Here is a 17,527-nt window from a genome sequence, read left to right on the forward strand (position 1 = left end):
TGACACAGCTTGAAAATCTTGCTTTGGTTACTTAGACAAAGCAGCATGAGGTTGTATTAAACAACTTGGATCTTGTTGGTTATGATGAAAAAGAAGGTGCTGATCTGACTACCATTATCATTGCTATTGTGGTCATTTTGAAAATAATGGCTTCATCACCAGAATGGGCAGTTGTATTTATGGAGTTTCACTTCAAGACTTCCTATGATGCATGTTTGCTTCTAAAAGAAAATAGTGCCAACCTGACCTGCAATTTGGTTGACATCTTGTAAAAAATGTATACAGAAGCTTCTTTTCTGAACACTCAAATAGTCATGGAGTTTTCAGGTTGGTCCTTTAAAAATTATTTTTTTAAATGGTGCTAATCAAACCTCCCAAAATGAAGATGGCAATCTTGAAAATTATGTAAATGAAAATGATGCCAACAGCTACTTCTACAGAATGGATTGCCACAGACATTTTCGTTTAAAACCTTTTTGCAGCAGAGTTCTTGTATTAAAATTATATGGCTACCGTCTCCAACTTTGACATCTTTATATGGATACTTCTGAATGAAGAATCAAATCAATATGGGGTTGTTCTCTACAGTACTGTGACCACTCTGGTAGCCTAAGTGGTTAGAGCATCCCCCTGGGATCCAAGAGGTTGCAGGTTTGAATCCTGCCCGAGTCATACCAAAGACTTATAAAACAATGTACTGTAGCAATAGCAAATTTGAAAGAAAATGGAGCTTGTCCAGTATGGAACAATAACCATCTATAGAATCTTGTTGTCATTACTCCACTTGTATGAAATTTGGCAATGACATGCCAGTTTTATTAAAACACTTCTTGCAATGTTTAACGTTTAACTAGTTCTAAATGAAAATGGTGCATCTAACAAGATGTCAGAACTTTTGTGAAGGAGTTTTGAAAACCAGACCCAGTTGACCTTGGAATCAAGTGAAAGGTCATTCATTGCACCAGTGAACTTATGAACATAGTGACCAATACATATGCATGTCAATTTTGACAAGATTTTGAATTTAGATGCACTCCAATGTTCAAGTTCATAGCACTCTGACCATGATTTCAAGGTAAAGCTGTATGGCTTGTAAGCATGAAAACACAAGAAAAATTGATTATCAAACTAGGTTGGTTATGGATATATGAGAAAAATACCTTGAATATAACCGATAACATTTTTGCCCCACCCCCCTGCAAATATTAGTAAACAGATTTTACAAAACTTTATATCTTGCCATCTCCTGTCCAAGGTTATGATAAAGAAATCAGTACTACACACAAAAAATATCTGGTGAACTTGTTAATGTATGAAAATAGCTGTTACCAAATTTGGTACAATGGAGTTTCTCGAGAATGTCGGAAATGGTTTCAAAAATACTTAGATTTTGAAAAGAAATAAAACCATCTTATCTTGAATTCTTGGAAAAAAAAATTTTTTTTTACAGCATCAGTACCTTAGATGGACTCTTGTTCTATTTATAGCAATAGTGGATCAGAAAGACCTTCAAGCAAGCATGCTTTGAAATTGATGTGTTTTTTTAAAATAAAAAGCTGAAAATAGCCACTGTTGACAGATGCATGGCCAATGATACTCAAAAGACATGGGGTTATACCATATTTAAACTGGCCTTATGACTAGATCAGTTAAAAGAAAAAGAAAGAAAAAATGGCAACATTTTCATCTTTAATACAGAGCTCATCAATGACAAAATATATACAATAATATTAACATGTAATATACAGTCTTCGAGAAATTAGATTAGCATCAGTCTTTCATGAAAACAAAAAGTTGGGACTTCTACTATATACCATCTGGAACACATATACCTTGTGGAGAGTTACTTCCCATTACTAGGTGCTGCATGCATTTACATACTGTAAATTTCTCTCTTAAACGATCAGATTAGCATGTTAAAGATCGATGGTGCAAACCAAGGATATGTAATTAGTATAGTTCCTTTTGGCCAACAAGTAAATGCGAGAGAAATGGGTAATCATGCCTGGACTTCACTTCATATAAACCAGTCTGACTGGACTGGTTAATATTTAACTCTTATTTTAAAATGATCAAACAGCTTAAATTCTGACAACTTTCAGACTTATGCTGAACATTGGGTCTTGATTTAATCCTAGTGAAGATAAAGGTTCATTACTAGACATGCTAAACAGTGACTTGAAGTGAGAGGTAGCTATTTATAGGAGATGATGATGGAGTATGTACCATACATGTACATACAATTAACACATCATAGTGGATATAGTTATACTGCAGCATATGATGATACTATACTAATTTCTTTAAATCCTCTCTCTAACATGTAATGAGTGTTAGGTACATGTCAACATTTCACAAATACTGCATGGAAAAGAAAGTTGTGATTTGTATGGATAAGAGCAGTCACCTTGCTCTCAGTGCATCAGACCCAAAAATGCTCCAAAGTTTCAAGGTTTCTTTGACAACACAATGAAATCTATAGTTTGTTTCACTATAGATCTGCAGCTGATTTTTGTATTTTATTGAGTATATCACATGATAATAAGAAATAAATATGACAACCATCAGACACCTATGTTGTCAAAAATATTTAGTACTGGAAAAAAGTCAATAAAAATTCATTTCGAGACAGATTTTGATTATATGAATCACAAGGTTTAGTTTTACAGCATCATTGCTATGGTCAAAACAGACTGGTTTATAACTATACTGCACATCTAAATTGAGGAAAATTATAGCGAGTGAATGATACTGGTAAGTCAAAACAGACTGGTTTATAACTATACTGCACATCTAAATTGAGGAAAATTATAGCGAGTGAATGATACTGGTAAGTGGTCAACTGCCATCACCAATAAGCCACAACTGATCAATAGGTGATGATTATTTTTTTTGTAAATGTAACAGAACATTAACATTTCTTTTTCCATTTTCAATTTCTAAGCAACTAAATGCACATACCATTGATGTAGGGCCATGCCATAAGCTCACATGGTCATTGGACCAGGTGAGCTAAAAAAAAATACAAGGCAAAATATAGGTCTACCTAAAATTTAAAATATTACCTTAATAATATTCATAACATGTTGTTTCCTAGAAAATAAAACCTAGTAGTATATGCCCAAAATATACTACTGTGAAAGCATACCAAAAAGATAATATGATGAAGATAGATGAGAGAAAGTTGTGCCAAATATAGATTGGGGTGGGAGCTGCAGAATGTGCTATGACATTAGCTTGGTTTCCTCTGCTGATGACTTTATCAGTCTGCACTTATCTCCTAAAAATGTCGGGAAGAACACTTCAAACTCCACACTTTGTAAATGAGAAAATACTGTGACTTCAAAATTACAATCTCTCTCTCTCACATATATACAACCATGTTAAAGTACTACATAGAAAGTCACACATTTAACCCTAATCACACTGTTCAATCATACCAGACCTATGACATCTGTCCACTTTGTGTATTGTAAAAGAAAAGAATTAAGATAAAAACAAATATTTGTTTTCATTCTGGAAGCATCAAAACCACAGCAAGTTGAATCTTGTACATCTTTCCATTTAACTATTCAAATTGGTATATTTATTGGAATTGGTAGATTTTAACCTTAATAATACTTAACTCATCATAAACATAATGCTCAAAACAAGTTATTGCCCATATATCTGTTTGAGAGCAAATATCGGCATATGGTATGGAAATGTTAACGTGGAATATATACCAAAGACAGACAGACAGAAAATGCATGGAAGGATCATAGATGAACACTATCAAGATACTTTACACCTGTCCCTCCAATAACTTGTAACATTAGGCCAACTGCATGTGCCAAACACAAAGCTATGTAGTCAAATCTTTAACTTACAAAACTTGAAAATTTCCTTCTGATGAGAACATTTGTGCAAGAAGAATATACTGACCGAATTTATATAACGGGTTGGGTTTTATTGTCTACCAAATACTTGAACAATTTGCTGAAGGAAAAATGTTTGAAAAATTACTTGACCACAACCTTTGCCTAACCTTGACCTTGAGAATCTGATTTTAGTTTGTTCTGAATTTCTTATAAGCTAGCAAACACTCAATCCAACAATTGTATCACATTTGTTTAAAAAATCAGTCTGCATAAATTATGTCTGCATAAATTGTGTTCTATGGCTACTAGCATCAGGGTAATTTGTACCTAATTAAGCAATTATTGCTGGCAGTGTAATCTTGAGAGCTAATGAAACGCCTAAGACTATAATAATGAAAATTACAACCACTAACTGCCATGAATTTGTTCTACGTTGGATTATCACGAGGAATTTAGTGGCACAAGTTTATGTCTCTGACAATCTGAAGACAACAAATACAGTTATACACAATTCCTTTCAAATTGGACTGCCAAAATAGATTTCAAGAACAGAACTGCTGAAGTAAGCAGTTTTCTCGCCGTTTAATGGGAAAATCTTGCTGAATTTAATATTTTCATTGTGACAGTTGATTATCTCTAATTAGCTATCTCATTTGTCTTGGCTGCCTTATGAGAAACACATTCTAACGAGATTCAGCAATTTCTATGCATATAACTGGCAACCCTCCACTTGATAATGATAATTTCATGAAGAATGATGTTAATTCCATGTTGACAATCATAAGCACTTCTACAAAAAAAAATCACATTATATTAATAATTCATAACATAAATATAAATAACTCGAGAAAAAAAACGACAATGCTTGGGATGGCACCAACACAAGGAAATTTGAGTTTTCGAGCTAGATTTGAGCTACATAAAAGATTAATAGAAAATGTAACTGTTACAATGGGATTTTCTTGTTTCAGTGCCAACTCCAACACCAATTCTGTTATTCTGCATGATGTTAAGAGGAATCAAAACAACAGTACATGAACCACTTTTGACACAGGGTAGCACAATATAACAAAACTGAAATGTTACGGTAATAATTAGACAATGTATGTGATAAATATATTTCAGCTGATCTGGATGCCAGATTCTGAGCTGTATTGTTCTTATTAAATATGTGCAAACATGTTTTAAATGATACACATTTCAACTAACAACACTGCTCATAACATTACCTTTTCTATACAATATTTTCCAAGAAAGAAAAGTAAATTAATGAAGTTTGCAACTGAGGATCATGAGGTCAAGGTCAAGATCATGACGTCACCAACTTAGCTGGAAAAAAATCTTTGCAAAGGTCATGGTCAACTTTATGCCTTAATAAAAAAGGCAAGAGAAAATGATAACCTTAATTCTGTGTAGTTTTGAGGGTGTAACTGAATAAAATCAATTTCACAACAGGAAAAAGAAATTAATGATATTTTAGCACTCAAATTTCCATGTGGCATTAGGCAACATAGAGATACTGATTTGGATTGTCTTTGTCTCGTTCCATGTAGTCCCTATCAATCAAACTCTCTATTCGCTTCTTCAGATCTCCTGGCTGAGAAAAAAAAAGAAAACATACATTATTAAGATATTTTATCAATATCTGAGAACAGTTACTGTATGTCAAAGGGAATATTAAGGCTAATAATTAACAACACATTAAGGATCCAATCTGATCCAGATAAGCAGTTCTTTGTGATAACAAACATCTAGATACATCTGAAGGAATTGTGTGTGTGTGTGTGTGATTTGGTTTTTTAACGTAGTTTTAACAATTTTTCAGTCATATCGCAACAATGTCTGCAGTGTGGCAGTTTATAGTGATGTCTAGCACTGGGGCATCATGCCGCAGACCTGTAGCATGATGTCCCACCCAGTCACATTATCCTAACACCAGGCCAACCAGTCCTAACACTAACCTCTTAATGCTGAGCGCCAAGCGAGGCAGCTGTTAGTATCATTTTTGTAAGTCTTTGGTATGACTCAGCCGTGGTTTCGAACCCATAACCTCCTGCACCCGAGGCAGATGCTCTAACCACTAGGAAACCAGAGCGGTCCTGAAGGAATTGGATATTTTACTTAATTTGCTACTAATTGTTTGTGCTTTTTTTATATAAAAAATAGTGAACACAATAAAACACAAACTTAGGATACCAAACTGAGTGTCAGTTATTAAGACAGCTATCATGCCTTTGAGAAATCATCAGACAGCTTTATGACAATGACAGATTATGGGTGTACTTGATTTGATGGCTGTTTGTTGATAGTTCAAACTATGATCAAGTACAAGATGGAAACTTGTTACTATCACACAGTTAAATCAAATCAATGTGCCATAATAAAACATATACTGTATTTCCATCAGGAGAAATGCACCGACGAAATTGGAATCACTGCATAAAATTAAACATTCTGCATATTTTAAATGCATTTAAACGATACACATGTTGTGTAAATTATATGAACATGTTTATACAAAGAAAATTGACTTTACCATAACAAATTGTTATAAGAGATGTTGAGTATGTCACTGAATCTCTATAATTTCATTTTAGTTTCCCAATGTGCCAAGGCAGCAACATTTAAAACAATAGTGCCATGGATTGCAGATTAAATCCCCAACCAGTGTTTAATAATATCTATGTAAATAACTCAAAATTTGTATGCAGAAACAACTGTTTTTATCTGTCAGTTACATTTGACCTTTTGACCCCCTAACTGACGAGCATGAACCTTATCCCAAGTGTAAGCCATCCACAAAGCTTGGTCCAGAAATGTGATGTAGAATGTTTTTTGTGGAAACGTATTTCTCCTTTCAGTGACCGTGACCTTTGACCTTTTGACCTCAATACTGATGGACTGCTTTCTTACCTTAAGTGCTGTAGATGGTAGAGAAATTGAATCATTGAGGAAAAAAACTTTTCTTCTTGGTCACTGTGCTTTTGAGCTTTGGACTCCATAACTGATGGTTTGTTACATACCCCAAGTGCAAGCCAGTCACAAAGTTTAGTAATGGGAGATGGCGGATAAGTTATTGTTCAGAAATGAAACTGGTAACAGACAGAAGGACCTATGGACAAATATAGCTTCATAACACAACACACTTCACCTTATGCACACACCCAAATCTGTGTTTCATATTGCACTTTTTAAAATTAGGGTACCTGGGTAGCTTTTTTTGTAAAGAACGTTATATATAGTACTTCAAGTATTAGGCTAAACCAGCTCAATTTGATGCACAAATCAATTTTTTTACCCCAAGGGGAATAAAAGTGTTAGGGTCAGCAACAATAAGCTGGGTTTGTTAGCTGGCTGAAAACACTTTTTTTTTAGCCTGATGGTGGATGTATACAAACTGATGAGGACTCCAATTACTTTAAAAGGAGACATGAAGCAAACTGTGCATGTCATAGAACTCATATGAACTGGGGTGCAAGGATGCCAAAAGTAAATGTTTTACATTTGAATATATTAGAAAATACAGTAGTCCCCCTCTTATAAGGCCACCCCTATTGCAGCAGGGAAGTGGCCTTATAATGAGGGTGGCCTTTCTAGAGGGGGATGACAAACATGAATAGTAAATACATATGAAGAAAGTCACAAGTACATTTAAGTCTAAAACATTTAATATTTTTATTAAAAAATCACATGCATGTTGTGAAATAAATGTAAAACTGTTTCATCGTTTTCATAAAAATGTTATGAATAACCACTGATATAGTTTTAAAACTGTCTTTATAATTATGTTACAAATCACATCATATGCCACTCTTTTGGTAACAGTCTAAAACCAAACCAGTCTCGTCACAATTAAAAATATCCTTGCTGTCTTATCCCATGCATATATCGTTTAGTCTTTTGTTCCAATCTTCATTATTAACATCAGCTGATTCTCCACTAAGAACAGAACACTTAATATTGTGTTGCACTTAAAATCTGTGCAACCATCCGTTACTTGCGGTAAAGTCGTCATATCCCCATTCAACTGACAAAATTGTTGCTTTTTCTTGTCATTCAAATCAGGATACAAACATATCCTGGCTCAAACAATCTTCCTTTCTCCATCCATTTCACCTTCCCACTTCTGCAGAATTGTTTCCTTATCTTTCAAGATATTGTTATCTTAGTCTTTCCGACATTAGTTTTCTGCAAGGATCTTCGACCCCCCCACACACACACACCACTCGGTCAGTTGAATTAATTTCACTTTCTCTTCTAAGCTGAGAATTTTTCTTTTCCTCGATGACATGTTGATCTCTTTGCAGTAAGTTATTCATGTTGCTAACTACATTACTGATAAAACAATTCTGTATGCATCTAAACAAATTGCCATGTGTTTATAAAGGAATTGATCTTGTCACGTCATTCGTTAGTAGCAGTCTGGTACCCTATTGTTTTTATACATTTTTTTTACACTAAGTGAGAGAAGCCAAAACGGTTTTGATATGTAACTTTAACATCACGCATCTGAGTCTTTCTCGGGTTTATGGAATAAATGGGGCTTCTCTTGAGGCATAAATGATATAATATTAACCTTAGTGGTACATGTACTTTAGTCAACACTTCTTTCAATAAGAAAACCTGACATCAGGAAACATAAATCGGATAACTTAACACACGTTATGAATAAAATACTGGTTCTGGATACATGTTAAAATAAAATGCAGACGCTTGTGAGGGGTAAATTTTATATTATTGCACTAATATGCTGGCAATTTGGTCACGTTAGCCAGGTGGCCTTTCGCGAGGGCTACTTTTGAAAACAAACACGTCGGTACCAACGGATTCTGGACGTAAGGAGCGGGGGGCCGTTCAAGAGGGGGACTACTGTACTTCTAAGATATATTTTACAAGAAACAATGCAAAAAATGTAGAAAATGCTCTCCTTTAAACCACATTCCATGGAGTTTACTAATTTACTTGCCCCTCAGAATGATATAAGTGCCACCATAAATCAACCAAAATTAAATGAAACTTGGGGACACTTGCATTAAATTGTTTATTCTAAACTTTATCAAGTGAGGTGTTTGTAAACTTTCTTGATGCAGTAAATAACAAAGAACTAGAAAACAATTAAACAATTTTTTTGTGAAATAAGTTGCCTTAATAATTCTTGCCTGATCTTGCCTGTTAGGAGTCTTTCCATTAGCTAGTGAAATGAGCATTTTTAAGTTAAATATGATGTCAACCATGTCTTTTGATATGCTTACTGAGATGTATTATCAGAGTGGCTTTCCCTTTAACTGAGGCAATGATGCCAAATCTTGTCATTTGTTAGTTATTACCAGAGTGGAAAAACAAGCTTTTCCTGGCATACATGGGGAATGGGCTTGGGAGGAAATGTTTTTATTATTAGTGGGTAAATATTACCCCCCAAATACATAGTTTGCTCTAATAACTGGTTTCTTCAAATACATAACCTAGTCATACTACATAAAGACAACTATAACAGATGGTGAAAGTTATACCCCCTTACTCCTGGCTCTTGTCTCCTAAGGTATGAGAAGCGTCTATGAGTCTATGAGATACTGGCAAAGGATAGAACTGGGATGTGGTCTTGATGGAGAAAAAATGTTGCTACCACAAATCTAACAGAGGTAAAGTAACTGCATTTATGAAGCTGTTCAGGGACCTTGGATACTGCAGATACAGGCCGCACCACATTCCACTGAGCCAGATCTCCCGACAGTGATAGTATCTGCATATCTTACACATATTTTTGGTCTGAATATACAGTTACTGCTCTTTCTAGGCTATTACTGTCATACAGGTATGTGATCTATAATTTATGGATTTAACGTAAAGCTAGATAAACTTTTATGGATTTTATTACAAGAAAACAGACAAAATGTACGTTGTTAATTTATTTGTGATGTATTCCATTGTATTTTACACTGGTTATTTTTCTTATCTATCTTTCCATCCAGTCTAGCTTGTTTATTTTCCAAAATGCAACTCTGACTCTCTGACAATAAGTCACCCTTCTGATGGATCTGATTTGAAAAATGGCCCAACTTACTGATGGTGTCAAAAAGAAATAAGCCTTTTACAGCCATACAAGATTATGTTCAAGTTGACATATAATCAAGTATATACAATGATACAACTGTAAAGCAAAATATTTGTCTCTATGTTGAGGACAGTGCAAATTTCAGTCAGAAAACAGATGGAATACACTCCCTTTGCGAGAAGTAAACTCCTTGGATTACTAAAACTGAATGAAATTGGAAGTTTATTTGCATGGCTTTTCGAATGTGTGCTGATTAGGCACAAGCAGAAATAGTAACTAAAACATTTTGAGTTTTGGTGCTAACATCACTCATCTGACTTCCATCTCTATATGCAGACACTTAAGCACTTTAAATATATACAACTTGAGGATAATGTCTTTCTTTTGTTGGGGGGGGGGTTACTTGAGAGAGATGGAAGTGCTAGACAAAAAGAAGATTCTTAATGAATTTTGATTAGGTAGTATATTTTAAGAAAAAATTAAATGTACAGTGCCTGAGAATCTGATTCTCTTACATAATTAACAGGATAGATGGATCAACACATGTACAGACAAGGGTAATACATATTCAAGATAGGGTATGAAAATGCTACAGAATGTGTGACCACAAAAATGAAATAACCAGATTCTCTTTTGCTGCAAAGTTTAACATAAAATCAAGGAAGAATATGGGTCACAATGACTTACTTTTGATGAAAAGACGTTAAACTCGGCAAAAGTCATCTACAAAGTTTTATCATCCTGCAGCCTATTGTGCACAAGAAGAAAAGGCTTAAATGCAAACCGACCATTAGGTCCAACCATTATGTAAATCATGTACAGACAGAAGAATGGAAGGAAGGCCAGAAGGACAAGAGGAACAGGATATGTATCTAAAAAATATTTATGGCTGGGAATACAAAAATATGAATGGCATTAAACCCCACAACAACAACAACAACAACAAAAATCTGCTGCAATAAGTTCAACTTAAGGCAAGACTGCAATAAACTGGTTTCTTACCTTGACTGGGAATTTGAGTTGGTTGTAGAGTTCTGATATGAGCAGATTATGACTAAGTGTCTTGCGAGTTTTCATGATTCTTACAATAGCTGCATCAACCTGGTATTGCCTATCATGGAACACCCTCTCTGTAGTACTGGTGTTTTCTTCTTGCTGCAAAGTAGTTTCAAGAACAAAGTTATTAATGCCTGAGTTAAATTAAATAATCTACATCATGCACTTTCATGTTTAGAGAGAGAGAGAGAGAAGAGAAATACTGATTGAGGAGGTGTTTGTGTGATTTGGATTTTTAATGTAGTTTTAACAATTTTCGCTATGATGTCTGCAGTGTGACAGTTTATAGTGACGTCTAGCACTGGGGCATCATGCCACAGACATGTAGCATGATGTCCCACCCAGTCACATTATCCTGACACCAGGCTGACCAGTCCTAACACTAACCTCTTAATGCTGAACGCCAAGTGAGACAGCTGTTAGTACCATTTTTGTAAGTCTTTGGTCTGACTTGGCCAGGGACTGAACCCACGACCTCCTGAACGCTCTAACCACTAGGCTACCGGAGTGCTCACTGATTGAGGAACTGCTTTGAATTTGTGAAAATATATGGCATAAATATTGAGTCCCTAATAGGGACTGATGTTCTAATGTCCAAAAAGAATTTGCAAGAATTCATGATAACTTCCTTTCTTTGTTTTAGCTGCTCATTGTTCAAACCATCTCTGGTATTCTTCAGTAACAAGATTTACAAATCAACTGCTGTGGCAGCCATACTGGATGCAAGATCAGCACCATTTTGTTTAGATAAATCTGACAACATTCGAAGACTTCTAGTGAAATCCCTGTCAATATGACTACCTGTTCAGGAGAATAGGTGACAACAAAATATTCAATATGTTCATTGTAGCAGCCATGTTGGAAGTAATATCAGTACCATTTTCATCTAGAACAATTCAAATACCATTTAAAGACATTTAGGGAAAACCCCATGTCAATATGACTAGCCATACAAACGAGTAACAAGGTTTTAAATATTTTAAATAAGGGTGTTTGGGCTCGATCTTTATTTTGTACCAACCAGACATTATAAGAAGTCTTCTGGAGAAAACCCTGTTTTTAAACTACTTTTTGTTCTGGACCAGTAATATGATTTTCAAGATGGCTATCATGGTGGCCAAATTGGACACAACATTGGCACCACTATCACTTAGAACCAACTAGACACCAATAAATATTTTAGTGAAAACCCCATGTTGATATACCCTCCATACAGTAGTAGTGATAACAAAATTTTCAAGATTGCAACCATTCTGGATGTCCAAGCAGAAATCTCTAGGTGAAAAATCCATGCTGATAGGACTTTCTATTAAGGAGAAGTAGTGATACGATTTGTAAATGCCTGTCACGTTGGATATATTGGATATCAGATTGGCATCATTTTCATTTAAGACCCACTAAATGTCATTGTAAGTCTTTTAGTGAAAACCCTTTGTTCATATGAAAACCCACTCAGAATAGTGAGAACAAGATTTTCAACATAAATGTTGTGGTGGCCATATTATAATCTGAGCAGCACTGTTTTCAAATTTGTGCTAATGGATACACATATGATGGACAATGGACAACAGAATCTCATTAAGCTCTTCATGTCTATTTCTTTAAAAAAAAAAAAAATCATCCAATGCATTAAACTGAAAGTGAGATTAAACACTTCAATCCTAGCTTTAACTTTGAGGTTATATATTTCCTACCTTCATTATGTTCCGGGTGAAATTGCACACAAGTTTCTACCTACATTATTATGAAGCAAACAGCAAAATCCATCAACTTTTCACTTTTAATTCCCTTTCCCCTTTCATAACAATTTAATTGGTTATATTTGCCTCTTTTTTAATAAAACAAAATTCATGCAAGCAAGACAATAAAGCTACTTCAATGGCTTGGCATGTCAATCCCTATACTGTATTACATGTCTCCCCATCCCTGGCACTGACCCAGGGGAGTGACCTAAGGGCCATTACAAATAATGGCCAAAGCACTGTAACACTCTTCATTTTAACATTAGTTTGGAAAGAACATGTTAGCATCAAGCTCTTATTTTTGTTTTCTTTATTCTCAATCAAAAGTTAAAATATAAGATAAAAGAGAAAACTAATTAAGAAAATTTTCAGAAACATGTAGCTACAGATAATTATTACTGTTCTACTGTCTTACACAGCAATTATTAATTTTCAATGAGCATACCAATTTTAATTTAAACTGGCAAGTAGTCAAATTGTTATTATATAATTTAAATTGGCAACTAATCAAATTGTTATTACATATGTTTTGTCTGGTAATTTGTTTTAAATGTCCCTGCAAATTTAATGTTTTGTCTATTTATATGACCTTTACCCGCCCCCATACCATGGCAATTAAAACATTTACCCCAATGGCAATTTTTCTGTCTATCTAACCTTTCACCCTTTCTTACGGGATCCATGGCAAGGGCACAAAGATCATACACTCTTACAGATGGTCATTACATTGGTCACTTATCCACCACATTTGGTGAATTTCTACCCATACTTAGGTGATTTATGATTGATGGACAGAGACTATCACAATATTCCTTCACTAATCATTCAGAATGACAAGTTCAAAGTTTGTTTCTTCAATCTGATGTGATTATAATCCTGCAACTTCACTGTGAACATAATACTCTTCTCCCAGTGCTCTGAAAGAAAATGGGCTATATGAAAACCAAAACATTTATTAATATGACATTTTGGCCACCACAACCCTATCTCTATGTATCATTTTTACATTGGAATATCTGATAATAAGACATGATGATGATGGCGGTGAAGCTGATAAATGTTTCAATGACTTACCGTCTCTTTCATTTGTATCTGGTTGATTTTTATTCTAAACAGCTTGTGCTTAAATTCATCATTAAAGATAAACTTGTCTCCATCATTCACATCCTTGCCCTGCAAGAAATACAGATAATCCCAGTTGACAGCAGGGTGTGTTAAAGAAAATATATGACACTTGAATAATCATCTTTCAAAGATAAATAATTACATGCATTATTCTCTAAATCTCTTCAACTTTGAGAGGTCTCATCTCTAGCTGAATACCATCTTTGCAGCATCCATTCTAATCAATGTCTTTGCAAATACAAATGATTATAGCTGGCTGAGTACAAAGAAAAATTCTGTACTGTGGTATTTCTGAACATAACACGATATACCACAATTACATTAAGTACATGTTAATATTATAAAACAAGGGCCTGACACTAATTGACAGAAAAATGCCATCTGTCAATATCTGCAAAAATATCTTTATGATTTATAGCAAAATAACACAAACTTATATCCATTATATTATCTTTTTAAAATATTTATCTTGAGATATAGAAAAAAATATCTCCACTCAAAAGAAATTCACAGTCCCCCTCCAATTAAATAGAGATGATCCCATTACCGTAGAGTAGATGAATTTTCTTTGTGTATGTTAATTGTTGTATAAACTTTCATCTAATACTATAACTGAAGTGGGATGATTATGCTTACATTATAGATAACACCCTGTTGAAGACATGAGAGAGCTTGCTGATAAAAACAGGAAGTGCTGAGGCCAAAGCCTAGGATATTTACTGGCATTATATAATGATATAATAGGCTCGGAAACTTTGAGTAGGATGCCAACACCAGAAAAGACATTTTCAGACAGGGCCAGTAAATATAAAACACAGACTCAATGGAGAACATATTTTGTGGACTTGAGAAATCACATAAAATTCAAACACAAAACAAGTACACTCTTCATAATCTGAATACATATCCTTTGCATATAAACTAATAAATAACTAGAAAATATTTATTTTATTTTTTAATATGAAATTTTGAACAAAACACTGGATTTTGAACCAAATTTCTTTCACAAATCCTATTTGCCTGCCAAGTTGGAATATGTGACATGTGTCAATATGAGACTAAAGGATCCATGAATATATCCTTGTAATATTCAAAACACATTTGTGATAAATACAACAGTTTTTTTAATATACATAATTTAATTATTTTGTCACATAAAATTACTCAGGAATTTCTTAAGAGTCCTTACTGACAGAAACTAGTGAAGTACTAGTACACTGTAAAAAATACAGTGCTAAACTGGTATACCATGCACCTCGACAAAAGATAATCAAACTGTGCATTCTGTGATTTAATTTGAAGTTCATTAGAAACAGTGTAAGAAAATGTTTAAAATGATCAAGATGGACATCAAAGTACAAAACTTGAATAAAATTCTAAAGAGAGGGATCTCCTTGAAATCTGACCTCTGAGTGTATGTAACTGATGATCCTTATTTCTGAGAGCTCCATTATGATAATGTATGGAATGTAAATTAAAACCCTCCATTTCAGAGCTTAATAATAATAAATTAATAAATAATAATCTTTACTGCATATAAACAATTAAGGGTATCCATGCAGGAATTAAACTAGACAAGAATCATTCATAAAATAAATAAATGGAAGGTGTCACATTCATCATAGATTTCATTATTCTTGACTTCTGCTAAATGCAGGAACAAGCAAAATACAGTAGCCTAGTTATATCAATCAATCTCTGTCCACCCAACATCTCATTAAATAAAACATGAAATGAAACAACTTGCAATCTTGCCCAATTATAGAGCAGTGAAGTTAATAGTAACTGTCTACATCTGATGTGATGCAAACTGTTTTTTAATGCTGCAAAGCATTTTAATTTTTTCTGTAACTCATGGGTGATGCAAGGAAAACAATATTTTTATCTTTGGTATGCATGTATGTTTTGGGGTTTAAAATCACATCAGCATAGTACATGTATATGGTACTGCTTTTAAAGGGATGTTTTAGAAGGGATGTTAGAAAAAACACTTCTTTTTTTTGTTGCCACAGTACCATACCATCATCACTGTTGCACTCAAGAATATGAATTGATTATAGATGATATAGTTAAAAAGACCCACTTAGTTATATGATTTAGATGAGGCATTTTAAAATACAGGCTGTTAATTTAAGCATTTTTTTCACCTGATAACTGTTATACAATGGTTAATATTCATGTTACCAATCTTGCATCAACAGTACAAGTTCGACTGATTTTTTACAACACTACCTTAATAGCTCAGCAACTGGCATGAGGTACATCTGGCAGGAAAGGAAACATGAATCTGAAAGAAATCACCACTCATCAATGGGAAACTACTTGGCCTTGAACTGGAAAAAGAATCCAGCATCAAAGCAACAAGATATGGATAGTCTGTGTGTGTCTAATGGCAGATCAACACATATGAAAGTCCAGAGTTATTGGGAGTCGAGTATCAGGGCTGGTCCAGACTGGATTCAAACTGTCAACCTCTGGCTTGCTAGTTTGGCAAGCTAACCAATGAACCACCACATCGATTATAGTTTATCTCTAACAATATTAATTTACCATATTTACCGTATATCTTAGGACACTATAAAAGCTGGAACCCTGTAAATTTAATTTTTGCAAAATATTTTGGGACACTTTAACAGTAAGCTTCTTCTGATGGCTTAGTTTGTTTTTTCTCTCAGTATCACTAGTTAATCATCTCTTTATGACTCCCAAATTAGGCTGAACAAAGCCAGGTGTTGGCTGAACAGATCTACTTATTGCTAAACACACAGATGATACAATGAGAACTACCGTACTTCTAGAAGCTTTACATAACCATTTTAGTCCAAATAGAATTGTGTTTCATCATTTGGTGAGAAATTACGCCTGAAAAATTATCAGTGCATTGCTTCTGTAGTTTATGAAGGATTGGTTGATTAACAACTACAAAGACATTGCCTGTCGTGGCCAACAGATGGATGCCTGTCACAAATGTTGGAAATTAAACATATTTTAATTCACACAGTGACCAATAACTTAAAATCATCACTTCTGAGTAACCATTTATCAAGCACACTAGCTTCATGTTACACTGATGTCTGCATATAAGAAAGCAAGACCCATACTTTTCAAATTTTTACTTGCTTCCCTATGTCCTTGGATTTACTGGTACAAAAGCAAATATGAAAAGCAAACCAAGGAGTTAAGACTAGAAATGTTTACGACATTCTCATCACAGACAGTAAAATTACTTATGTATTAGACGTAGCATTAGGTGACAGTGGGAGTATAAGGAATTTCTCATAATCAAGTGTTGTATGACACAGTTTTGAGAGAATTTTTTTAGTTTCAAAGTATTTTAACAACTATTTTTTCTGTCTCAATATACATGGTATATGTGGTAAATGTTTTTCTTACCTTTGGTAGCTTTTGAAGCACTCGAGCTTTACCACAGGCTAGTGACTGAAGAGTTCGTCTAAGTTCATTTATTTCTGTAAGGGAATGGAAAAAATGTGTACAATTGCTTCTAATGTTATCTTTAAATCTGAAATAAAATCTTAATGAAATGTAAAAATAATTTTTCAACATAATCTCCACATAGCTTATATTGTTATAAATGATACATGAAAATATTTTCTTGAATAAATACAGTTCAAACTTAATTTTGTTTTTTTATATTTATGTTAAAATATTCCAACTGAAAATTAGTCAATCTT

General features: G+C 34.0%; 1 protein-coding gene across 1 annotated transcript in view; it reads right to left on the reverse strand.

The window, feature by feature from the left end:
* Positions 1 to 1,676: 1,676 nt before the first annotated feature.
* Positions 1,677 to 17,527, reverse strand: part of LOC149799404 (cullin-4A-like) — a 70,572-nt gene continuing 54,721 nt past the window's right edge. The window contains exons 19-22 of the mRNA XM_089958740.1: positions 17,229 to 17,302; positions 13,785 to 13,883; positions 10,915 to 11,067; positions 1,677 to 5,457 (exon numbers count right to left, since the gene is read on the reverse strand). Coding sequence (XP_089814866.1) covers positions 5,362 to 5,457; positions 10,915 to 11,067; positions 13,785 to 13,883; positions 17,229 to 17,302 — 422 coding nt within the window. The 3' untranslated portion in view covers positions 1,677 to 5,361. The remainder of the gene's footprint in view (positions 5,458 to 10,914; positions 11,068 to 13,784; positions 13,884 to 17,228; positions 17,303 to 17,527) is intronic.

Source organism: Sinohyriopsis cumingii, chromosome 5, assembly GCF_028554795.1.
Source record: "Sinohyriopsis cumingii isolate HCF-2022 chromosome 5, ASM2855479v2, whole genome shotgun sequence".
Taxonomy (NCBI): Eukaryota; Metazoa; Mollusca; class Bivalvia; order Unionida; family Unionidae; genus Sinohyriopsis; species Sinohyriopsis cumingii.